This window comes from Pelodiscus sinensis, chromosome 1, assembly GCF_052426305.1.
Source record: "Pelodiscus sinensis isolate ZL-2025 chromosome 1, ASM5242630v1, whole genome shotgun sequence".
NCBI classification, from domain to species: domain Eukaryota; kingdom Metazoa; phylum Chordata; order Testudines; family Trionychidae; genus Pelodiscus; species Pelodiscus sinensis.
The window spans coordinates 355,780,950-355,801,446 of NC_143052.1; the positions used below are offsets into that span (position 1 = coordinate 355,780,950).

The 20,497-nt window shown below is 47.2% G+C and overlaps 2 protein-coding genes across 2 annotated transcripts; both read left to right on the forward strand.

Annotated features, from left to right (window-relative positions):
- The first annotated feature begins 2,708 nt into the window (after positions 1-2,708).
- Positions 2,709-3,707, forward strand: LOC102455994 (olfactory receptor 52R1-like). The gene has a single exon (XM_006111281.4). It carries the CDS (start codon positions 2,760-2,762, stop codon positions 3,705-3,707), a length of 948 nt encoding a protein of 315 aa, XP_006111343.4. The 5' UTR covers positions 2,709-2,759.
- A 14,616-nt stretch (positions 3,708-18,323) lies between these two features.
- Positions 18,324-19,316, forward strand: LOC102456242 (olfactory receptor 52R1-like). Its single transcript, XM_006111282.4, has one exon. It carries the CDS (start codon positions 18,369-18,371, stop codon positions 19,314-19,316), a length of 948 nt encoding a protein of 315 aa, XP_006111344.3. The 5' UTR covers positions 18,324-18,368.
- Positions 19,317-20,497: the final 1,181 nt, after the last annotated feature.

The following is a 20,497-nucleotide window of genomic DNA, read 5'->3' on the forward strand; positions in this document are numbered from 1 at the left end:
CAGATGGCAGCCTGCGGCAAGTGCAGCCGGGCTGATGGCCAAGTGCTGTGATGTGCCCAGTGTGGGCACTCCGGGCAATCCAAGCCAGGACTGCTTTGCAAGCGGGGCACCCCTGAGAACTGTCTGTCCGGGGTGGGGGTCGGGTCCCTTTAAGCACAGCCCTCGGCTAGCCTGAGACAGCAGCTCCACGCTCTAAGTCCTCCTCTGATGCCCTGCCGGCACTGCTTCCGGCCATCCTTAACCCCGGTTCAGGGTCCACTTAATGTGGACATGCCAGTTCGAATTAGCAAAACGCTAATTCGAACTAATTTTTTAGTCTGGATCCGTTAGTTCGAATCAGCTTAGTTCAAATTTACTAATTCGAACTAAGTTAGTTCGAATTAACGTTGTAGTGTAGACGTACCCTATTTTCCTTCAGTCTCATTTGTCAGATATATTGCTTCTTCCCCCTCCCTCTGCTTTATTGCTGCCTTCACTCTGCCACTGAACCAGATTTTTCGACAAAGCTAGAATTTTCTTGACTGTAGAATTGAGGATTTTTAGCAATCTGATCAACTCTTCTGAAAAAACGCCCAAGTTTTATTCACATTTCTCTATCTACATTTTCCTCGCAATCAGTTTTGTTGATAATTTACCTCAGCACTGGGGAAATAGCCCTTTTGAAGCCCTAAATTGCTGCAGGTATTGCTGGTTGGGAACTGCTCTCTGTTTGTCCATTAGAATAGATAGACTCATACATTGTAGAACTGGAAAGGACCTTGATAGGTCATCGAGTCCAGTCCCCTGCTCTCACAGCAGGACCAAGCCCCATCTAGAGTATCCCTGACAGGTGTCTGTCCAACCTGCTCTTCAATATCTCCAGCGATGGAGATTCCACAACCTCCCTAGGCAACTTATTCCAGTGTTTAGCAACCCTGACAGGGAGGATGTCTTTCCTAATGTCCAACCTCAACGTCAACCAGATCTTTTTCTTTATTTTGTTCTTCTCTTTCACATGCCCCGTCTTTCTCTCCTCTCAACTCCACAGTCCCAGATATTTCATTCTGTCTGCATTAGAGAGCCTCCCCCATTCAAATGGAGTCTTGGAGATGAGCACATCTTTAACCACAGGTATGTTCCAGTTGGGATTTCCCCCAGCACGTGTCCCGGCAAAGGTGGGATTTGAGTCATTAGGGCTGTGTCTAGACTACATGCCTCTGTCGTCAGAGGCATGTAGATTAGACACATAGGCAAAGGCAAATGAAGCCGCGATTTAAATGATCGCGGCTTCATTTACATTTACATGGCTGCCACGCTGAGCCGACAAACAGCTGATCAGCTGTTTGTCGGCTCGCGCACTAGTCTGGACGCTCCCCTGTCGACATCAAAGCCCTTTGTCGGCAGCCCCGGTAAACCTCATCCCACGAGGAATAACGGGGCTGCCGACAAAGGGCTTTGATATCGGCAGGGGAGTGTCCAGACTAGCGCGCGAGCTGACAAACAGCTGATCAGCTGTTTGTCGGCTCAGCGCGGCAGCCATGTAAATGTAAATGAAGCCGCGATCATTTAAATCGCGGCTTCATTTGCCTTTGCCTATGTGTCTAATCTACATGCCTCTGACGACAGAGGCATGTAGTCTAGACACAACCTAGGTGCTTGGGACTCTCCCCACAGCACTGACTTTGTAGCCTGAGAGAGGTTGTGGAGTCTGCATTGTTGGAGTTATTTAAGGGCAGGTTTGACAAACACCCGTCAGGGAGGGTCTAGATGGTGCTATCTTGCCATGAGGGTAGGGGACTGGACTTGATGACCTCTCAAGGTCGCTTCCAGGCTTAGTGTTCTATGATTCATTGATAGTGTTCTACGTCTGGAAATGGGTGACGGGAAGGATCACATGATGATTACCTGTTGTGTTCTCTCCCTCTGGGACATCTGGTATTGGCCACTGTCGGCAGACAGGATACTGGCCTAGATGGATTGTTGGTCTCACCCAGTCTGGCCCGTTCTTATGTTCTTATGATTCTATGATTCATTGCTTTAAGGCAAGGCTACTCAACATGTTGCCCCCAGCCCGTTTGTTTCTGGCCCGCAGGTGGGAGCTAAAACAAAAAAGTAGCCAACAGTCTTCTGCTGATGTGTGTTTTAGTAGTTAAATTCCTGGGCTGTCATTGCTCATTAAAATGATGTCATATGGGTAGAAATCGGGTAGATATTGCATTTTATTAATATCAGCAGAACTGACTTAAATGGGGCCTGTGTGTTGTGTAGTCTTGCCTTAATCTTTGTATTCATGCTCATCAGTGTGACAGAAGCTATTTGCATATATTTGCATATTTATTAGTATGCAACCACACCTAAATTGCGGCCCTCGGCATGTGCTGTGAGTATCATTGTTGTCCTTGGGTCTTCCAAAGTTGAGTAGCTCTGCTTTAAGGGCCAATGAGGGATAACCAGAATCCACAGTCTTGTTTCCTGCTGATGCCTATTAAGGTTTTTAAAGCTGTGATGTGAAGGATTTGCCTTCATGTTTCACTTCTCTGAAAAATAAAAATGTGATTTTTCAGGGCATCAAGACAGACCAGTCTGTTTTACTCATTAAAACAGCGTCCAGTAGTGTATGTAGAATCTCATATTAACATTGTCTCTCCATTCAGGCATTTCTGCATTTCTACTGCGGCCATCGCTGTAGATTCTGCATACGCACAGAAAATCAGGGGTACATACGGTAGATGTAGAAGACACTGTTCTGCCTCAGAGTTGGAGATCTTCTCCCCCGCTCCATGTCAGATTCCAACACAACCGACTTCACCAACCCCTCCACCTTCATCCTGCTGGGCATTCCCGGCCTGGAGACGGCCCATACATGGATCTCCATCCCCTTCTGCATCATTTACGCCATAGCCGTTTTGGGCAACATCACCATCCTCTTCATTGTGAAGAGGGAGCTGAGCCTCCATGTGCCCATGTACTATTTCCTCTGCATGCTGGCTGTCACCGACATGGTCCTCTCCACGTCCATCCTGCCCAAAATGTTGGCAATCTTCTGGTTCAATTCCAGGGAGATCCCTTTCAATGGATGCCTCATGCAGATGTACTTCATTCACAGCTTCTCGGCGATAGAATCAGGGATCTTTTCGGCCATGGCGTTGGATCGCTACGTGGCCATCTGCCACCCCCTGAGACATTCCACTGCCCTGGCAAACTCTGTAGTGGCCAGAATCGGTTTGGCAGTGATGCTGCGTGGTTGCACGATCGTGCTTCCTTACCCCATTCTGGCGAAGAGGTGGCCATACTGCCGAACCAACATCATCCCCCACTCTTACTGCGAGCACATCGGCGTGGTAAAGATGGCCTGTGCTGACATACGCCTCAGTAGTTACTACGCGCTCTTTTTAATTTTCTCTGTGTTGGGACTGGATATCATCTTTATTACTGTGTCCTATTTTTTAATCCTCAGGGCCATCTTCAACCTTCCCACCAAGGACGCCCGGCTCAAGACTTTTGGGACCTGTGGGTCCCACCTCTGTGCCATTTTATCTTTTTATGTCCCTGCTCTTTTCTCATTTTTCACACACAGGTTTGGGCACAATATCCCCCTGAATTTCCACATTCTCCTCGCCAATGTGTACCTTCTGGTGCCCCCCATGCTGAACCCCATCATCTACGGGGTGAGGAGCAAACAGATCCGGGACAGGCTGCTCCGTCTCTTCCCTCACAAAGGGACCTAAAGTTTTCTCCTAAAAACATAAGAATATAAGAACATAAGAACAGCCGTACTGGGTCAGACCAAAGGTCCATCTAGCCCAGTATCCTGTCTACCGATAGTGGCCAGCACCAGGTGCCCCAGAGAGGGTGGACCGAAGACAATGATCAAGCGATTTGTCTCCAGCCATCCCTCTCCAGCCTCTGACAAACAAAGGCCAAGGACACCATTTTATCCCCTGGCTAATAGCCTTTTATGGACCTAACCTCCATGAAATTTTCTAGCTTCTCTTTAAACTCTATTATAGTCCTAGCCTTCACAGTCTCATCTGGCAAGGAGTTCCACAGGTTGACTACATGCTGTGTGAAGAAGAACTTTCTTTTATTAGTTTTAAACCTGCTACCCATTAATTTCATTTGGTGTCCTCTAGTTCTTCTATTTAGGGAACTAATAAATAACTTTTCTTTATCGGCCCTCTCCACACTACTCATGATTTTATAGACCTCCTGTTGCTTTGTGTCTCTGGGTGTGTCTAAACTACAAGGAAATTTCAAGGAACAATAACTCGTGAAATAATTATTTCAAAATTGCATTTCCACACCATAGGGAAGCCTTGAATTCAGTCCGAGGCAGGCTCCCCTAATGTGGACATGCATCCTTGATTTAGAACCCCATGAAGCACTGGGGTGTAATTGCTTTCTACGGCCCAGGGAAGCAGCTATTTTGAATTAGCAGCGGTGAGGAATCCTCACTATCGCTATTTCGAAATAGCAATTTTAAAATAAGCATTATTCCTTGTGAAGTGAGGGTTTGTTATTTCAAAATAAGAAGCCCTTGTTTCAAAATAATTTTGAAATAACGGGCTTGCTGTGTGGACCCACGACTTGTTATTTCGAAATCACGGTATAAAGTAGACGTGCCCCAGAGCGATCAATATGCAGAGGTTGCTGGGAACGTGGTGCCGGACACTTTTTCCCGACTCACTGATGGGACTTTCAAGCAGCTATCAATTCCTTTCATGACCTACGTGTGCTTTGTCAGTGGGAGAAAATAAGGCACTTTGCAGTTTAACACCTGTTCCAGGAAGGAGCCCTTGTGGACACAATTATTTACATCTCTCCATTCTCAGCCTTAATTCCTACTCTTTGCTTCCCATCTCATCAGTGGAGTGCCTGGCAATGGTTTCTGGCTCATCTAATGACTCCTTTTTTTATTTTAATGGCCAGTCTTTTTTGTGTTTAACTTCCCATTCCTCTCTTTGGCTGTGTCCAGACTCAGGGTTTTTTCGGGAAAAGTAGCCTTTTTCCGAAAAAACTTCACCTGCGTCTAGACTGCAGCCGCGTTCTTTCGAAATTAAATCGAAAGAACGCGGCTTTTCTTTCGACGGCGGTAAACCTCATTTCACGAGGAAGAACGCCTTCTTTCGAAAGTGCTTCTTTCGAAAGAAGGCGTTCTTGAATGTAAATAGGGCTTCTTCGAAAGAGAGCATCCAGACTCACTGGGTGCTTTCTTTCGAAAAAGCGGCTTGCTCTTTCGAAAGTTCCGCGTGCAGTCTAGACGCTTTCTTTCGAAAGAGGCTTGCAGTCTAGACATAGCCTTTATGAGGACTTTATTTCGAAAGAAGCCCCCTTAGGTCCAATTTATAAGCAAAGCGCCCACTCTATCCAGCCTGTTATTTCAAAATAAGGGGCCGCTTCTTTTGAAATCTGCTCTCCTCAGGGAACAACGCTACTTTCAAAATGGGTATTTTGAAATAGCAGTAGTGTGAGTGCTCTGGCACCGCTATTTGAAATAACAACTCCCCAGAGTTATTTGGGTTATGTCGAGACTGCATTCCTCTCTTGAAAGATTGCAAATTTACAATTCTCGTGCTTCATCTGCATAATTGCATCTGAGTGCTTTTTCGAAAAAGGGGTTTCAAAAAAACCCATGCAGTCTAAACGGGGTTCTTTTGAAAAAACCAAAACAAAACGAAAGAACCTTTAAACCTCATTTTTTCAGGAGTAAGGGTTCTTTCGAAAAAGGGTTTTTTTTTTGAAAGAGCCCACCTAGACTGCATTTTTTTGAAAACCCCTTTTTCAAAAAAGCGCTCTGATGCGATTATGCAAATGAAGTGCGAGATTTGTTAATTTGCATTTTCAAGGTCCTTCATTTGCCTTCCTCTTTCAGGAGAAGAATGCAAGCTAGGCGTAGCCTTGAAGTAATGACCCCCAGTGCTTCCTGGGGCTCTAAGTATGAGGTAGTGCATCCCCCCCCTCCGGTGTCCTATATTTCGCATGGGGAAATATGGTCACCCTAACATTAGCTAATTTTGAGGCTTTCTCAAAGTGAGGATGTGCTACTTCAATGTTGTTATTTTGGGAAGGATTAAATCGATTTTAGCGATTTCAAAATAGTTTCCTAGTGTAGACATGCCCTGTGGGGATAGCATGTGAGGTGTGAGTAGACCTCAGGTATAAAATTGGAGGGGTGGGGAGAGTTAGCTTTTACATGGCTCCCCTAAATATCAACCCTGACCAGCTGGTGCCCCTGTACATCAAGGCTTGGGCAGAAAACTCTGTAGCCTGACAAGATGACTGCGTACAAGTAAGAGGCAGCGCTAGATGGGCAGGATCAAGGGAAAGTTAATAACCTGGCACCACCCCCTGCCCTACAGTAAGCAGACCGTGCCAGATTTCCCCCTCAGATTACGTCTTCGGGCACTTACTGTTCTCTTTGCTCAGACTCCTATGTGTACATTTCAGAGTTTTTGCACAAAAACTTATGGAGCATCCACACAACAAGTGCATTTTTGTGCAGGAAAAAGTACAATAGATTATTGGAAGAGAGGGCTTTTTGTGCAAGGGTTATTCCTCTTTCTATAAGGAATAAGTCTTTTTGTGCAAGAGCTCTTGTGCAAAAAGACGTGTGTGAACGGACAAGAGGTGCTCTGATGGCCATTCTGTGAATGGGCATCAGAGCTTTCTTGCGCAAAAGCATCCATGGCAGTGTGGTTGCTCACTTGTGCAAAAGCACATATCTTGCACAAAAGCACATGGCGGTGTGGACGCGCTCTTCCACAAGAACTTTTTGCGGAAGATCTCTTCCGCAAAAAGTTCTTGCACAAGAGGCCTGCAGTGTAGACGTAGCCCAAGACTCCAGTTGGAGGAGAAGCCAGGAGTTGCAGGTCACCCTTGAACACGTCTGACTTAATACCAAAGAAAGCTCCAGGGTGGTGAGGACTCAGGGGCAGGGAATGGCCAGCAGGTGTCACATTGTGTTTGCCTAGATCTGGGTAGGACACTCTGCACCCCAGATTCATCCCAGTGGTACAGTTATGATGTGATTATGAGATCGTTGTGGTGCATCATGCACAGAACATGTCATGTGCGGTGTCCTTGGAAAAGTTCTGATTTGCTGAACATGATTGCCCAGTTTGTGCGCACATTTCATTTTTGTGTCTGGAGTTATGAATATTGACTCTGAGTCTGTCTTTCAAAATAGCAGTGCCAGAGCACCCACACGACTGTCTTTCAAATGTGGCTGCTTCTGGGTGACACCCACAAGGCAAGGTGCTTCCAGTCCAGTCAGCCAGCTGTGAAGGGTCAGTTCAAGGTAACTGGTTATTAAGGAAAACAACAGGAATGAGGAGACTCTCATGTCCCATCTGTTGATCCTTTCAGTGAATGCTTCAGTCAACCCCTGGATAATGGCGGCAAAGAGTCAACGGGGTACACGAGGGCATTTGATTAAAGGGCACGTGTCACTCAACTCCACTTGATAGCTGCACTTTTCCATAAAACTTGGCTTAGGACAAAGGAGCTCCCACCACATGGAAAAAGACTATACAAGCCTCACCTGTTGACTCCTCATTGGCTTGCTTGACTGTCAATCAGGCGGCCTGTGAGAACTGGCTTCCCCCCGTTGCCCCAGGGGCCTGTCAGTCTCAGGGGGCTGGTCTCCCATTGAACCTGCCCTGCTGGGAAAAAGCCAATCCAAAACCCTCACAACGTGTGAGGGAGAAGCCAAGAGTCTTCTCTCAGCCCCCCGCCTGAAGCAGAGTTTCACTCTGTTAGATAACACAAACAGGCCATAGCCCCAGGACGTCAATCACTTTAGTCAGGGACCAGTGCATGCTGCAGTCTCTAGTCTCAGGAGTTTCCAGGGGTTCTGGTGTGAGGAGGCCTCCTGGCGATGTTAGTTCACTTCCAACTGTCATGTGCCCAGGGGCTGCTTGGGCCCAGTTTTCACTCTGAGCACTAAAGCAGAGGAACAAAAGCTAAGCAAGCACCGGACCTAGCAGTGTGTCTGGTGCAGCTGCCACTTAATGGGCCCTTTCACTAGCCCCATCCAAATTCTCCCAAGCCGTGCATTGCAGCTGTCGTACTGCCCCGTAGGCCCCTAGAAAACCGCCCTTTTGTAGTGCTGCTCCTTGGGGTAGGGGCTCTTTTTCTTACTGGCTACGTCTAGACTGGCATGATTTTCCGCAAATGCTTTTAACGGAAAAATTTTCCGTTAAAAGCATTTGCGGAAAAGAGCTTCTAGATTGGCACGGACGCTTTTCCGCCAAATCACTTTTTGCGGAAAAGCATCCATGGCCAATCTAGACGCATTTTCGCGATCGGGGCTTTTTTGAGCAAAACAAATCTGAGCTGTCTACACTGGCCCTTTTGAACAAAAGCTTTGCAAAAAAAGGACATTTGCCCGAATGGGAGCAGCACAGTATTTCCGCAGGAAGCACTGATTTCAGACAGGAGGAAGTCAGTGCTCTTGTGGAAATTCAAGCGGCCAGTGTAGACAGCTGGCAAGTTTTTCCGCAAAAGCAGCTGCTTTTGCAGAAAAACTTGCCAGTCTAGACACAGCCACTGTGTTTGTGAAGGGCCCGGCACAACAGGTCCTGAGGTGGAGCAGGATCTCTGGAGGCTTCCACCATGCAAATGAAGATGAGAAATAAAAAAGACACTATTGGGGAGCAATCCAGGCTGAGCTTCCTACCCCTTTGTCTTGAGTGACAGAGAGAGGTCAAAACATGCACCCGAGGTACAGAGGGTTAGTAACTGCAATTCAGATCATCTTGGTGCTTAGGTGATGGACTCAGATAGTAACATTTGTTCATGTCTTTAAAACCCCGGTGCTCCACACTGTAGAAATACCCCTAATAAGCCAGAAGAGCAGACATAGAGTTCAGCTCTGGGGATCCAAGTGCCCTCCAGCCGGGGCAGGGCTGGAAAGTCTGACTCAGCCTGGCACCTCCGATTCCAATTCCCCCTGGGAGATAGTGGGAGGGAATGGACTGAGAGGGACAGAACAAACCCAGTGCAAATGCCAATCCAGGCTCTATCCTGCCTATAGGACCTCTCTTCTTCTAGAGCAGCTCAGGGGTGTGGGAGGGGAATGAACCCCAGGACAGGGCTCAGCTACCCTCCATCCACAGAAACATCCTCTTGGTGCTGCGTTTAGTGAGTTTGTTCCCCCAGAGTGACCCCAGGGACTGTGATGTGTTGGCAGGTCTGTGAGTGGGAGAGGAATTGGAGTCTGGAGGGGCGGGGAGCTCCCACCCTCCAGCTAGTTCTGAGAACCTCAGATTCACATTGAGAGGACAGTGAAGACTCAGGTTCCCTCTTCCAGCCTTTCCTCGACCTCCCACCCAATGAACAGGTCCTACCAGAGAAAGAGTCCTTTTCCCCCTTAGCATGATGGAGGGATCATTGCTATGGTAGGGAAGCCAGAACTCCTGGGCTCCGGCTGTCATCCTGACACTCAGTTTCCTTGTGACCTTGATCAAGTCACATCACCCAAGCAACGTCTACACTGCTATGAATTTCCAAAAATTCTTTTAATGGAAAAGATTTCCGTTAAAAGCATTTTCGGAAAAGCACATCTAGATTGGCAGGATGCTTTTCCACAAAAGCACTTTTTGCGGAAAAGCGTCTGTGGCCAATCTAGATGTGGTTTTCCGCAGAAAAGCTCCAATCGCCATTTTCGCGATCGGGGCTTTTTTGCGGAAAACACTAGTATGCTGTCTACACTGGCCCTTTCGCGCAAAAGTCTTTCGGAAAAAGACTTTTGCCCAAATGGGAGCAGCATAGTATTTCTGGAAAAGCACTAATGATTTTACAGGAGATCGTCAGTGCTTTTCCGGAAATTCAAGCGGCCAGTGTAGACAGCTGGCAAGTTTTCCGCAAAATCAGATGATTTTGCAGAAAAACTTGCCAGTCTAGACACAGCCCCTGTGCCTCTGCTCACCTGTATATGGATGTAGTGTCTCAAAGGGGGAGCCATGTGTGTCTGTAACTTTAAAAAACAAGGAACAGCCCTGCGCACCTGAGGGTATGTCTACAAAGCAGCGTTATTTCAGAATAACGTCAGTTATTCCAAAATAAAGCAGAGTGTGTCTACATGGCAAGCCCATTGTTTTGAAATAAATCTGAAATAACTGGCTTCTTACTCCATCTTCTGTGAACCTCATTGTAAGAGCAGTAAGGAAAGTAGGGGAAGAATGCTCTATTTCGACATTGCTCTGTAGACAACACCAAAGTCAAAGGCTGCTATTTCAACTTAAGCTACGAAATCAGCATAGCTCAAGTTGCATGGCTCATTTTGAGTTTAGCCCTGCTGTGTAGATGTGCCCTTAGAGACTAACAAAAATATTTATAGTATCATGAGTTTTTGTGGACAAAATCCACTTCTTGGGATGTGCTTGAGTGGAGAAAAAAAGGGGGCTATCAGAAAAAAAAGGGAGAGAAAAGAAGAAAATGTATCTATCTCTAGTAGTGCAGGTGCTAATGAGGGTAATTAAGTGGGCTGGTGCTGTCCCATATTTAGATTTAGATGTTAATGACATATTAAATGTAAGGAAGTCTATTTTCATAATGGGAAAATCCATGTATTGTCTTGTAAAGTCCATGAAAACAGTGCCAAATTGCATATGAAGATCAATTCACCACTCTTTCTCCGTAGTTGCCTTATGAAATTCTTTTGTAGAGCAATAGCTACTTTTCAGTCCATGATTGAGTGCCCAGGCAGGTTAAAATGTTCCCTTACCTACAGACTTATGAGTGTTGCTATCGGGATACCTGTTTAACATCCATTTATCCTTTGTCGATGAGGCTATCCAGTTTGGCCAATGCACATGGCCAAGAGGCATTGCTGCCAGTTGATGGCATACCTTCAAGTCAGTAATTCTAACATCCTTTCTCTACTTATACTATCTTCAAAGGGACGCATAAGTGGATGCTGAATGGCATTTAAGGCCGGCCAGAACCAGATCCAGCAGGGCATCAGGTCAGGAGTTACTTTGTGTGGTTGCTGCCTGAGGCTATCTGAGGCCTGTGCTTAAAGGGACCACCTCTGGACAGCCAGTTCTCAGGTTTTCCTGCTTGCTTGCCTACCTTGATGAGGGACAGCAAAGCATTTTGTCTCTGCGTGATCTGGTTACCCTCACTCGGGACACCACAGCACTCTGCAACATGGAACCAGAGCTGCCCCTGGGCACGCTCGTGCTTCTCATGGATGTGTTGCTGCGAGCCTGGCTGCACTTTCTGCAGGCTGCCATCCAGGAGGTCCATCGGGGGGCTGTCAGTATCCAGGAGGCCCTGTGGGAGAACTTCCACCCCGTGGGCTCGTGCCTCATTCCTCCCTCACATCCTTCCACTTACCCATCCCTAACCCGCCTTCCTGATGTCAAATAAAATACATGTATTTTCATGAACACAAACTCTCTTTATTTAACAAAACTGGGGGGGGATGGAACTCTGGTGAGACTGGGGAAAGGAGGTGGGAGAAGGGAGGAGAGAGAGAGTGGAAGGGGGGAAACCTGGGAGGAGGGAGCTGGAAGGGGGAAGCAAGGGGAAGAAGGGGGAGGGGAAGCTCAGGGCTCAGGTTTGGGGGTCTCACTGGACCTACGTGATTTTCATGCAAACCTGCTCCTGGGTTCGCATGTGGCCTTTGGTGGCCAGGCTGGCAGCTATCCTGTCATAAATGGCCACATTCCTCCATCTAGTGCAGAGATCTTTGATGTTGGGGGCATCCCCCCAAACCTGAATAAGATCCATGATCTCCACACTGGACCAGGAAGGCCCATGCCTTCCCTGGGCCCTGGCAGGCTCCTGGGAGCTGGCAGACTGCTCCTGGGGAGCGGCGGAGGGCTGGCTGCCAGTGGTTTGCTGGCTCATATTTTGGGGCCACTGGGTCAGGGGCAGTGACTGCTGGCTCTGGGCTGGCAGGCTTGGAGCTGGCATAGGCACTGTGGCCAGAGTCTACCCCCTTAAGGGCTCCAGGGAGGAGAGGGAGGGAGAGGAGTGTTCTTGGTTGATGCTGGAGTGGCCAACAGGGCATCCTGGGAAGGCTGGAGGCCCCATATTTTGATTTAAGTGTCTACATAGCACTTATTTCGAAATAGCTATTTTAAATTTGGCGTTATTCCTTGTGGAATGAGGTTTACCAAATTTGAAATAAGTGCTCCGCTATTTCAAATTAATTTTGAAATAGCGATTTGGCTGTGTAGATGCTAGTAAAGTTATTTCGAAATAACTTTGCTGTGTAGACATACCCTTACCGATCTCTGTTCCATTATCAACAGCCTGTACTCTAGAGAAAGTGCTCGTGTCTCCCTTCAATCAACTTTCTCCAGGTCTGCCTATCTACTATCGACACAGCCATTCCAGGCATTCCCAGGTTACACTGCCCTCAGGAGAGCGAGCTTTATTCCGAGTGTTTTCTTCCTATTCCACGAATTATTCCATGTATAATTATACACAAATACACAGAGCAGCCAACTCCCCTCTGACTCAGTACAAAGCAAAAGTGTCTCCTCTCCCTTTGGGAGCATCTGTTAATGGCTGTTTACTCCAGAAGCTGGATAAATAGCCCAGAAGCTCAGACAGGCTGGTCTTCGGCCTCCTTCCATGCAGAGGCTGCTGCTCCATGACAGGCTGAGAGAACCGTGAGGGAACTGCCCGGAGCTGTACGGTGAGTGGTACCCACCGCTCTGTGGGCTCTCGGCATGGGATTATTCAGCGGGTGCTGAGGTAAGAGATACGTGGGAAATAGCAACCTGAGGGGGGCCCCAGGGAAGTCCTTTGAATCTGAAACCTCCCAGATGGCTGTTTCTTGCTCAGTGAAATGTGGGTGCGGTAGGACTGAGAGTCAGTCTGGGGTCCTTTCTGCTCTGCGCAGCCGTAAAACTTCCCAGGTCTCTGGCCAGAGGTGGTGAGTTTGCTCCGGTACCACTGACCAAACTGTTTCTCTCTTCTGTGCACCAGTCCCCAGCCGATGGTTTCCAGCCCAGAGGGGCTGAGTTTTCCAGGCACAGTGGATTTCTCAGGGTGAAAGGCGTCAGTCGATGCATAATAGAAACCCAAATTCAGAGGCTGTGCGTGTACATTGCTCATGACCCAGCAAATAGACACAGAGTAGAAACGGAGTAAAGACTTCAGGAACCAGCTGTGTGTCCATGTGCAGGGACAGTCACCTTATTTTGTGTTGCAGGGCTCTGGTTGTTCAGGGAGGTATCCGTGTGGTGGGCTGTTACCTCACTTTTCACTGTCTGGCACGGAGATGAAAGGGCTCCTCCCTGGTGCAAGTTTAAGTATCTCTTCTCATGAGTTGAACGTCTTCTGTTCTCGCTTCATTCGGAAAGTCAGCTCAGTTTTTATGCCTGAAACGTTAAAAAAAAATCCACTCAGAATTTACACCCAGAATAAATGTATAAGCAAATGAAATGAGGCCTTCTAATTGAAGGTGTTGGGGACTCTTAGCCAATGGGGTGCCACCAGCATCACCTACAATAATCAGTCCATTTTTAATCCCTTCCCATTGAACATTTTGCTAAAATGCTAGTGGCAAGGAGTTCCACTTGAGAAAGGTATTATGCAGGTGGGATAGGTATTAAGTGTTTTCTTTTATCAGCGTTATATGTTCAGGCCGTCCAGGTAATTCTGTGTTCCATATTTCTTGTGCTGTGCGCAAAGCAAATATACATTTCCTATCTGGTTTCTTTTTCAATAGCTTCATAGAGTTCAAGGCCAAAAACGGTCATTAGGACATCCAGTTGGACATTCTGTGTCACACAGGACACTAAGGCTATATCTAGACTACATGGCTCCGTCGACGAGCCATGTAAAATAGTTTATTCGGCATAGTCAAAGAAGCTGGGAATTAAATCATGCCCACGGCATTAAAATAAAAATGGCCACCGTGCTGTGCCGACAATCAGCTGATCTGGCACAGCACGGCAGTCTAGACGTGGCGCGGTCGACAAAGGAAACAAAGAAGGGGGTATGTGAAGGATAAAAAAAAAAAGAATAGACCTGACTCGCAATGTAGTGCCCATCTTTAAAAAGGGAAGTAGGACAATCCAGGGAACTACAAACCAGTCAGCATCACCTCAGTCCTTGGAAAAGTCATGGAGGGGATCGTCAAGGAATCCATTTTGAAGCACTTGGAAGAGGGGAAAGTGATCAGGAACAGTCAACATGGACTCACCAGGGGCAAGTCATGCCTGACCAATCTGTTTAGCTGGTGATGGAACTGGCTCTGTAGACATGGGTAAGTCAGTGGATATGACATACCTTGACTTTAGCAAAACTTTTGATACAGTCTGCCATAATATTCTTGCCAGCAAGTATGGATTGGATAAAAGGACTGTAAGGTGTATAGAAAACTGAATAGATTGTCGGATCCAATATATAATGATCAATAGCTCGACGTCTGGTTGGCGGTCAGTTTCAAGTGGAGTGCTCCAAGGGTCAGTTCTAAGGCCAGTTTTGTTCAACAGCTTTATTAATGACCTGGATGAGGGGATGGATTGCACCCTCAGCAAGTTTGCAGATGGCACTAAGCTAGGGGGAGAGGTAGATACGCTGGAGGGCAGGGATAGGGTCCAGAGTGACCTGGACAGATTAGAGGATTGGGCCAAAAGAAATCTGATGAGGTTCAACAAGGACAAGTGCAGAGTCAGAACAAGGACAGAACAATCCCAAGCATTGTTACAGGCTGGGGACCGACTGGCTAAGCAGCAGTTCTGGAGAAAAGGACTCGGGGATTCCAGTGGATGAGAAGCTGGATATGAGTCAACAGTGTGCCCTTGTAGCCAGGAAGGCTAATGGACTATTAGGCTGCATTAAGAGGAGCATTGCCAGCAGATCTAGCGAAGTGATTATTCCCTTTTATTCGACATTTCTTGAATACATTTCTTTTTGTTCACTGTAATTGATATAGGAACGGGGGGTGCTAAGGTAAAACTCTAAGAATGAAATATTTGGGATTTCTGTGGGCAACCCAGGGTTGTGGCTGGATACCAAAGGGTGACCCTTTGAAAGGGCTCAGGTGGGTAGTGCATCTACAGAGCAAAAGAGTCAGGCTGATTGTAGCCCAGAGGAGAATACTTCAGTGGCTAACAGGTTGGTCATATTTGGGAGCTACCATCTCACTGACACGGGCAAGACTCCCTCATGCTGGAAGCCGGTGACAACAAAGGTAATCAAAAACCTGGGTGTCCCAAGAGGCACTTCCAAGCCCCTTCAAGTAGTCTGCTTGATACCAATTCACTGGATTCATCTATCCCACACCAGTGCCCTAACTCTCAGCTCAGACTGCCTTCTAGGACGGTTCCTCAAATCGTAGCTGAAGACAACAATGTTCAGATGATACAAGCGATCCCTTCCATAATTAATTAGGCTGCATAGCATAGAAGAAAGTGATTTTGGATTTTTCACCATTGTTTCGAAGGCTCCGATGAGCCTCGATTTCCCAGAGGGGATGTGGACATACAAGTTATATTTATATCCTCATCAATTAGAGTCCAGATGGTACAAGGATGTTGGCACTGTATAATATATATATGCTTTGTAAAAGTGCCCATTACTAAGAAAACAAAAAGCCCAACTGATCCAAAAATGTTCAAGTCATGTTGAAATATGCAATGCACTGAAATACTCTTCAATCCATGTGTCTCAGATCTCTTGAGTTCTCCATGGATTATATCTTGCAATTGCAGCAAAAGGCTGTTTGAATGGTATGTACGAGTCGATAGAAAGCTTTTGTGACAAAGACTCTTGACAGATAAGTCCAGATTCACTGGAAGGGTATGTCTAGACTGCATCCCTCTGTTGGCAGAGGGATGCAGATTAGGCAGGTCGACATTGCAAATGAGGCAGGGATTGAAATATCCCGTGCTTAATTTGCATAAAAATGGCTGCTGTGTTTTGCCGACTCAGCACTTTGTCTGCAAAAAGCAGCAGTCTAGGTTATGCAGGAGGCATAAGGGATCTGTCAAAAAAGGCTTTCTTTCTCAACAGATCCCCCTCTAGACTGCGGTTTTTTGCTGACAAAGTGCTGAGTCAGGAAAACGCGGCGGCCATTTTTATGCAAATTAGGCACGGGATATTTCAACCCCTGCCTCATTTGAAATGTCAACCTGCCTAATCTGCATCCCTCTGCCAGCAGAGGGATGCAGTCTAGACATACCCCAAGTGATACCGTCTGCTGAAATGATAAGGCTACTACCAAATATTTACAAACGGGGAGAATACAATAACTTGTATTTGACTGAGCATGTTAGGAGAATCACTTCACAAGAGGGGCATAAGCACCACCTCTTCCCGTTGGTTCAATAGTATTTATCATCTTGATCTTCTAAAAGCCTCAGTACAAAGCGTTTCTTAAGCTGCCTTTTCTGAGAGGAGAACTAGGCAGTCGGATTGTTTACTGACCTCCCTCCAAGACCTTTTTAGCAGGGAACTAGATGGCGCAAAGTACTCTCCCTTCAGTAAACTAAACAAAACCACTTGAATGTTGGAGCAAAAAACAATTTTAAACAATAGTACCCTTTAAAAATTCTGTGTGAAATTAGTGTGATTAGTTATGTATTAATAGATACACGACAAAACCACTGCTACGATTTTCTAATTAAATGCATTTAAAAACTAAAACAAAACAAAAAAACCCTCTTGCACCTCTTTAATCTGGCAACCCTAGGAAATAGGACATGCTGGATTAAATATTTTGCCAGGACAGGAAGGGCGCTGTGGGATCTGGGCCTGAGGGGCAGGGTATGGAGCATGCACCTGCCACCCTGCTCCTAGGGGCACATGTGGCTTCAGGCTCCTCAACACTCCTCGCAGGCCCAAATCCCCAGCAGGTGCACAGCACCTTTGATGTGAAAGAAGCAGCAGATTCCAAACAAACAAAAGGAAGTTTTTCTTCACTCAATGCACAGTCAACCTGTGGAACTCCTTGCCAGAGGATGTGGTGAAGACCAGGACTTTAACAGGGTTCCAAAAAAATCAAAATAGATTCATGGAGATTAGGTCAATCAATGGCTATGAGCCCGGATCAGTAGGAATGGTGACCCTACCCTCTGTTTGTCTGGAAATGGGTGACAGGAGAGGGATCATGGGAGGATTACCTGTTGTGCTCCCTCCCTCTTGGGCATCTAGCATTGGCGACTGTCGGCAGACTGGACACTGAGCTAGATGAACCTTTGGTCTGACCCAGTATGGCCGTTCTTATGTTATGTTTACTAGTGAGGCCACATCTGGAGTACTGCATACAGTTCTGGGCCCCTCACTATAGAAAGGATGTGGACGCATTGGAGAGGCTCCAGAGGAGGGTAACCAAAATGCTGAGGGGGCTGGAGCACATGACCTATGAGGAGAGGCTGAGGGATTTGGGCTTGTTTGGTCTGCAGAAGAGAAGAGTGAGGGGGGATTTGAGAGCAGCCTTCAACTTCCTGAAGGGAGGTTCCAAAGAGGCTGGAGAGAGGCTGTCCTCAGTAGTGACGGATGGCAGAACAAGGAGCAATGGTCTCAAGTTGCGGTGGGAGAAGTCCAAGTTGGATATTAGGAAAAACTATTTCCCTAGGTGGGTGGGGAAGCACTGGGCTGGGTTCCCTAGGGAGGGGATGGAATCTCCATTCCTAGAGGTTTTTAAGTCCCGGCTTGACCAAACCCTGACTCGGATAATTTAGTTGAGGTTGGACCTTCCTTGGGCAGGGGGTTGAACTCGATGACTCCTGAGGTCTAGGATCCTGACTCTAGGATTCTATGACTGTATTCAAATGAAAAAACAGAGAACCGTTTCCAACCAGCAGTACTTGTAGAGAGTTAGTGCTTCAAAAGGGCTCCCAAAAGTGAGGTAAACTATCAACCAAACTGACCGAAAGGAAAATTCAGATAGAGAAATGTGAATAAAAATTGGGCGTTCTTTCTGATTGCTGCAAATCCTCAAATCCACAACCCATTAAATGCTCAACATTTCTAGGACTGTAGGTTTAATTACTTGTAGGGCCAATGAGGGATAACCAGAGTCCACAGACTTGTTTCTTGCTGAGGCCTATTATAGTTTTTGAAGCAGAGATATGCAGGAATTACCAACACACCAAGCACCGTAAAATACAGATTTGGCATTATTAGGGTCAATTGTTTTTATTCCACTCTTCTGAATAATGAAAATGTTCTTTTCCAGTATGTGAAGAGAGACCAATCCGCTTTCCCCTTGAGAACAGCCTCCAGCAGTGCATGTAGAAGGTGGAGGGGTTGGTGCATGTAGAATCTCACACTAACATTGTCTCTCCATCCAGGCATGTCTGCATTTCTACTGCGACCATCAACGTAGATCCAGCGAACGCACAAGAAGTCAGGGGAACATATGGTACATTCCAGAGACATCATTCTGCCTCTGAGTTGGAGACCTTCTCCCCTGCTCCATGTCAGATTCCAACACAACCCACTTCACCAACCCCTCCACCTTCATCCTGCTGGGCATCCCTGGCTTAGAGAAAGCCCATGTCTGGATCTCCATCCCCTTCTGCACCACTTATGCCATAGCTGTCTTGGGGAACTTTACCATCCTGTTCATCGTGAAGAGGGAGCCAAGCCTCCATGAGCCCATGTACTATTTTCTCTGCATGCTGGCCGTCACCGACCTGGTCCTGTCCACATCCATTCTACCTAAAATGTTGGCAATCTTCTGGTTCAATTCCAAGGAGATCCTTTTCAATGCCTGCCTCATGCAGATGTACTTCATTCACTGCTTCACCATAACAGAGTCAGGGCTCTTTTCAGCCATGGCTTTGGATCGCTACGTGGCCATCTGCCATCCCCTGAGACATTCCACCATCCTGTCGAACCCTGTGGTGGTCAAGATAGTTTTGGCAGTGATGCTGCGCGGCTGTATAACCACAATGCCTTATCCCTTCCTGGCAGGGAGGTTGCCGTACTGCCGAACCCACATCATTCCCCACTCCTACTGCGAGCACATATCTCTAGCGAAGCTGTCCTGTGGTGATATACGTGTCAATAACTACTATGGTCTGTTTGTGCTCTTTACTACGATGGGTGTGGATATCATTTTCATCACTGTGTCCTATGTTCTCATCCTCAGGGCCATTTTCAGACTCCCCACAAAGGACGCCCGGCTCAAGACTTTTGGCACATGTACTTCCCACCTCTGTGCCATTTTATCCTTTTACATCCCTTCCCTTTTCTCCTTTCTCGCACATCGGTTTGGCCACAATATACCCCTGAACTTCCACATTCTCCTCGCCAACGTGTACCTCCTGGTGCCCCCCATGCTGAACCCCATCATCTACGGGGTGAAGACCAAACAGATCCGGCACAGGCTGCTCCGTCTCTTCACTCATAAAGGGACTTAGAGTTTTCTCCTCGTGCTTTGCGCCTCAGAGCAAACAGTCTGCAGAGACTGCCATTGACATGGTGCTGGACACATTTTCTTGGATCATTGACTGGGCTGTCACATAGACATTACATCATTTCCTGACAAACTGGGGAACCTGTGTGTGGAGAACTCTTTAACTCACAGGGTTAGAATCATAGAGCCCAAGGTTTGGAAGAGACCTCAGGAATCATCGAGTCCGGCCCACTGCCCAAAGCAAGACCAGCCCAACTCAATCATCCCAGCTGGCACTTAAAAACCTCTAAGGATTGAGATTCCACCCCCTCTCTAGGGAACCGAGCCCAGCGCTTCCCCACCCGCCTAGGGAAATAGTTTTTCCTAAAATCCAACCCAGGCCTCCCCACACTGTAATATGAGACCATTGATCCTCATTCTGCCATCTGCCACCATTAGAACCCCCTTCAGGGAGCTGAAAGCTCCTAACAAATCCCCTCTCACTTTTCTCTTCCGCAATCTCTCTGCCTCTCTTCGTAGGTCACGTGCTCCAGCCCCCCAATAATTTTGGAGTAACGGTAGTTCAAATTAGGATCTCTAATTCAAACTACCTACTCGGTGCCATGTGTAGCCACGGGCACGGAGTTCGGTCTAAGGGGGATTTAAAAATGGCGGCGCCTAGGAACATGCAAATGAAGCCCGGGATATTTAAATCCCAGGCTTCATTTGCAACTCCGCTTGCCTTCATTACCCTACCTAGCTCGAACTAACGTGCTAGTGTAGACATACCCTGGGAGACTTGGACCTGATAGTGGCCTGATTTGCCACCCTGGGATTCCCAAACTGCAGCGGAGCAATTGACCCACATCCTGATCTGCATACCTGACCATTGAGCTGCGTGGCACATTAAGTACAAGGGTTACTTTTCGATGGTGCTGCAGGCCCAGGTCGACCACCATGGACACTTCATGAACATTTTTGTCAGGTGATCAGGCAGGGTACACGACTCACACATCATTAGAAACTCCAGCCTATACTGCAATTTTCCCCCGCCAGGACGTAGCGATTGGGGATTTCCGATGCCAGTGTGCATCATGGGGGATGTGCCGTACCCCTCATGCCCTGGATCATGAAGCCAAACACCCACCAGCTGGACCCCAGCAGGGACCAATTCAATGCCAACCTGACCCTGGCCAGGATCCAGGT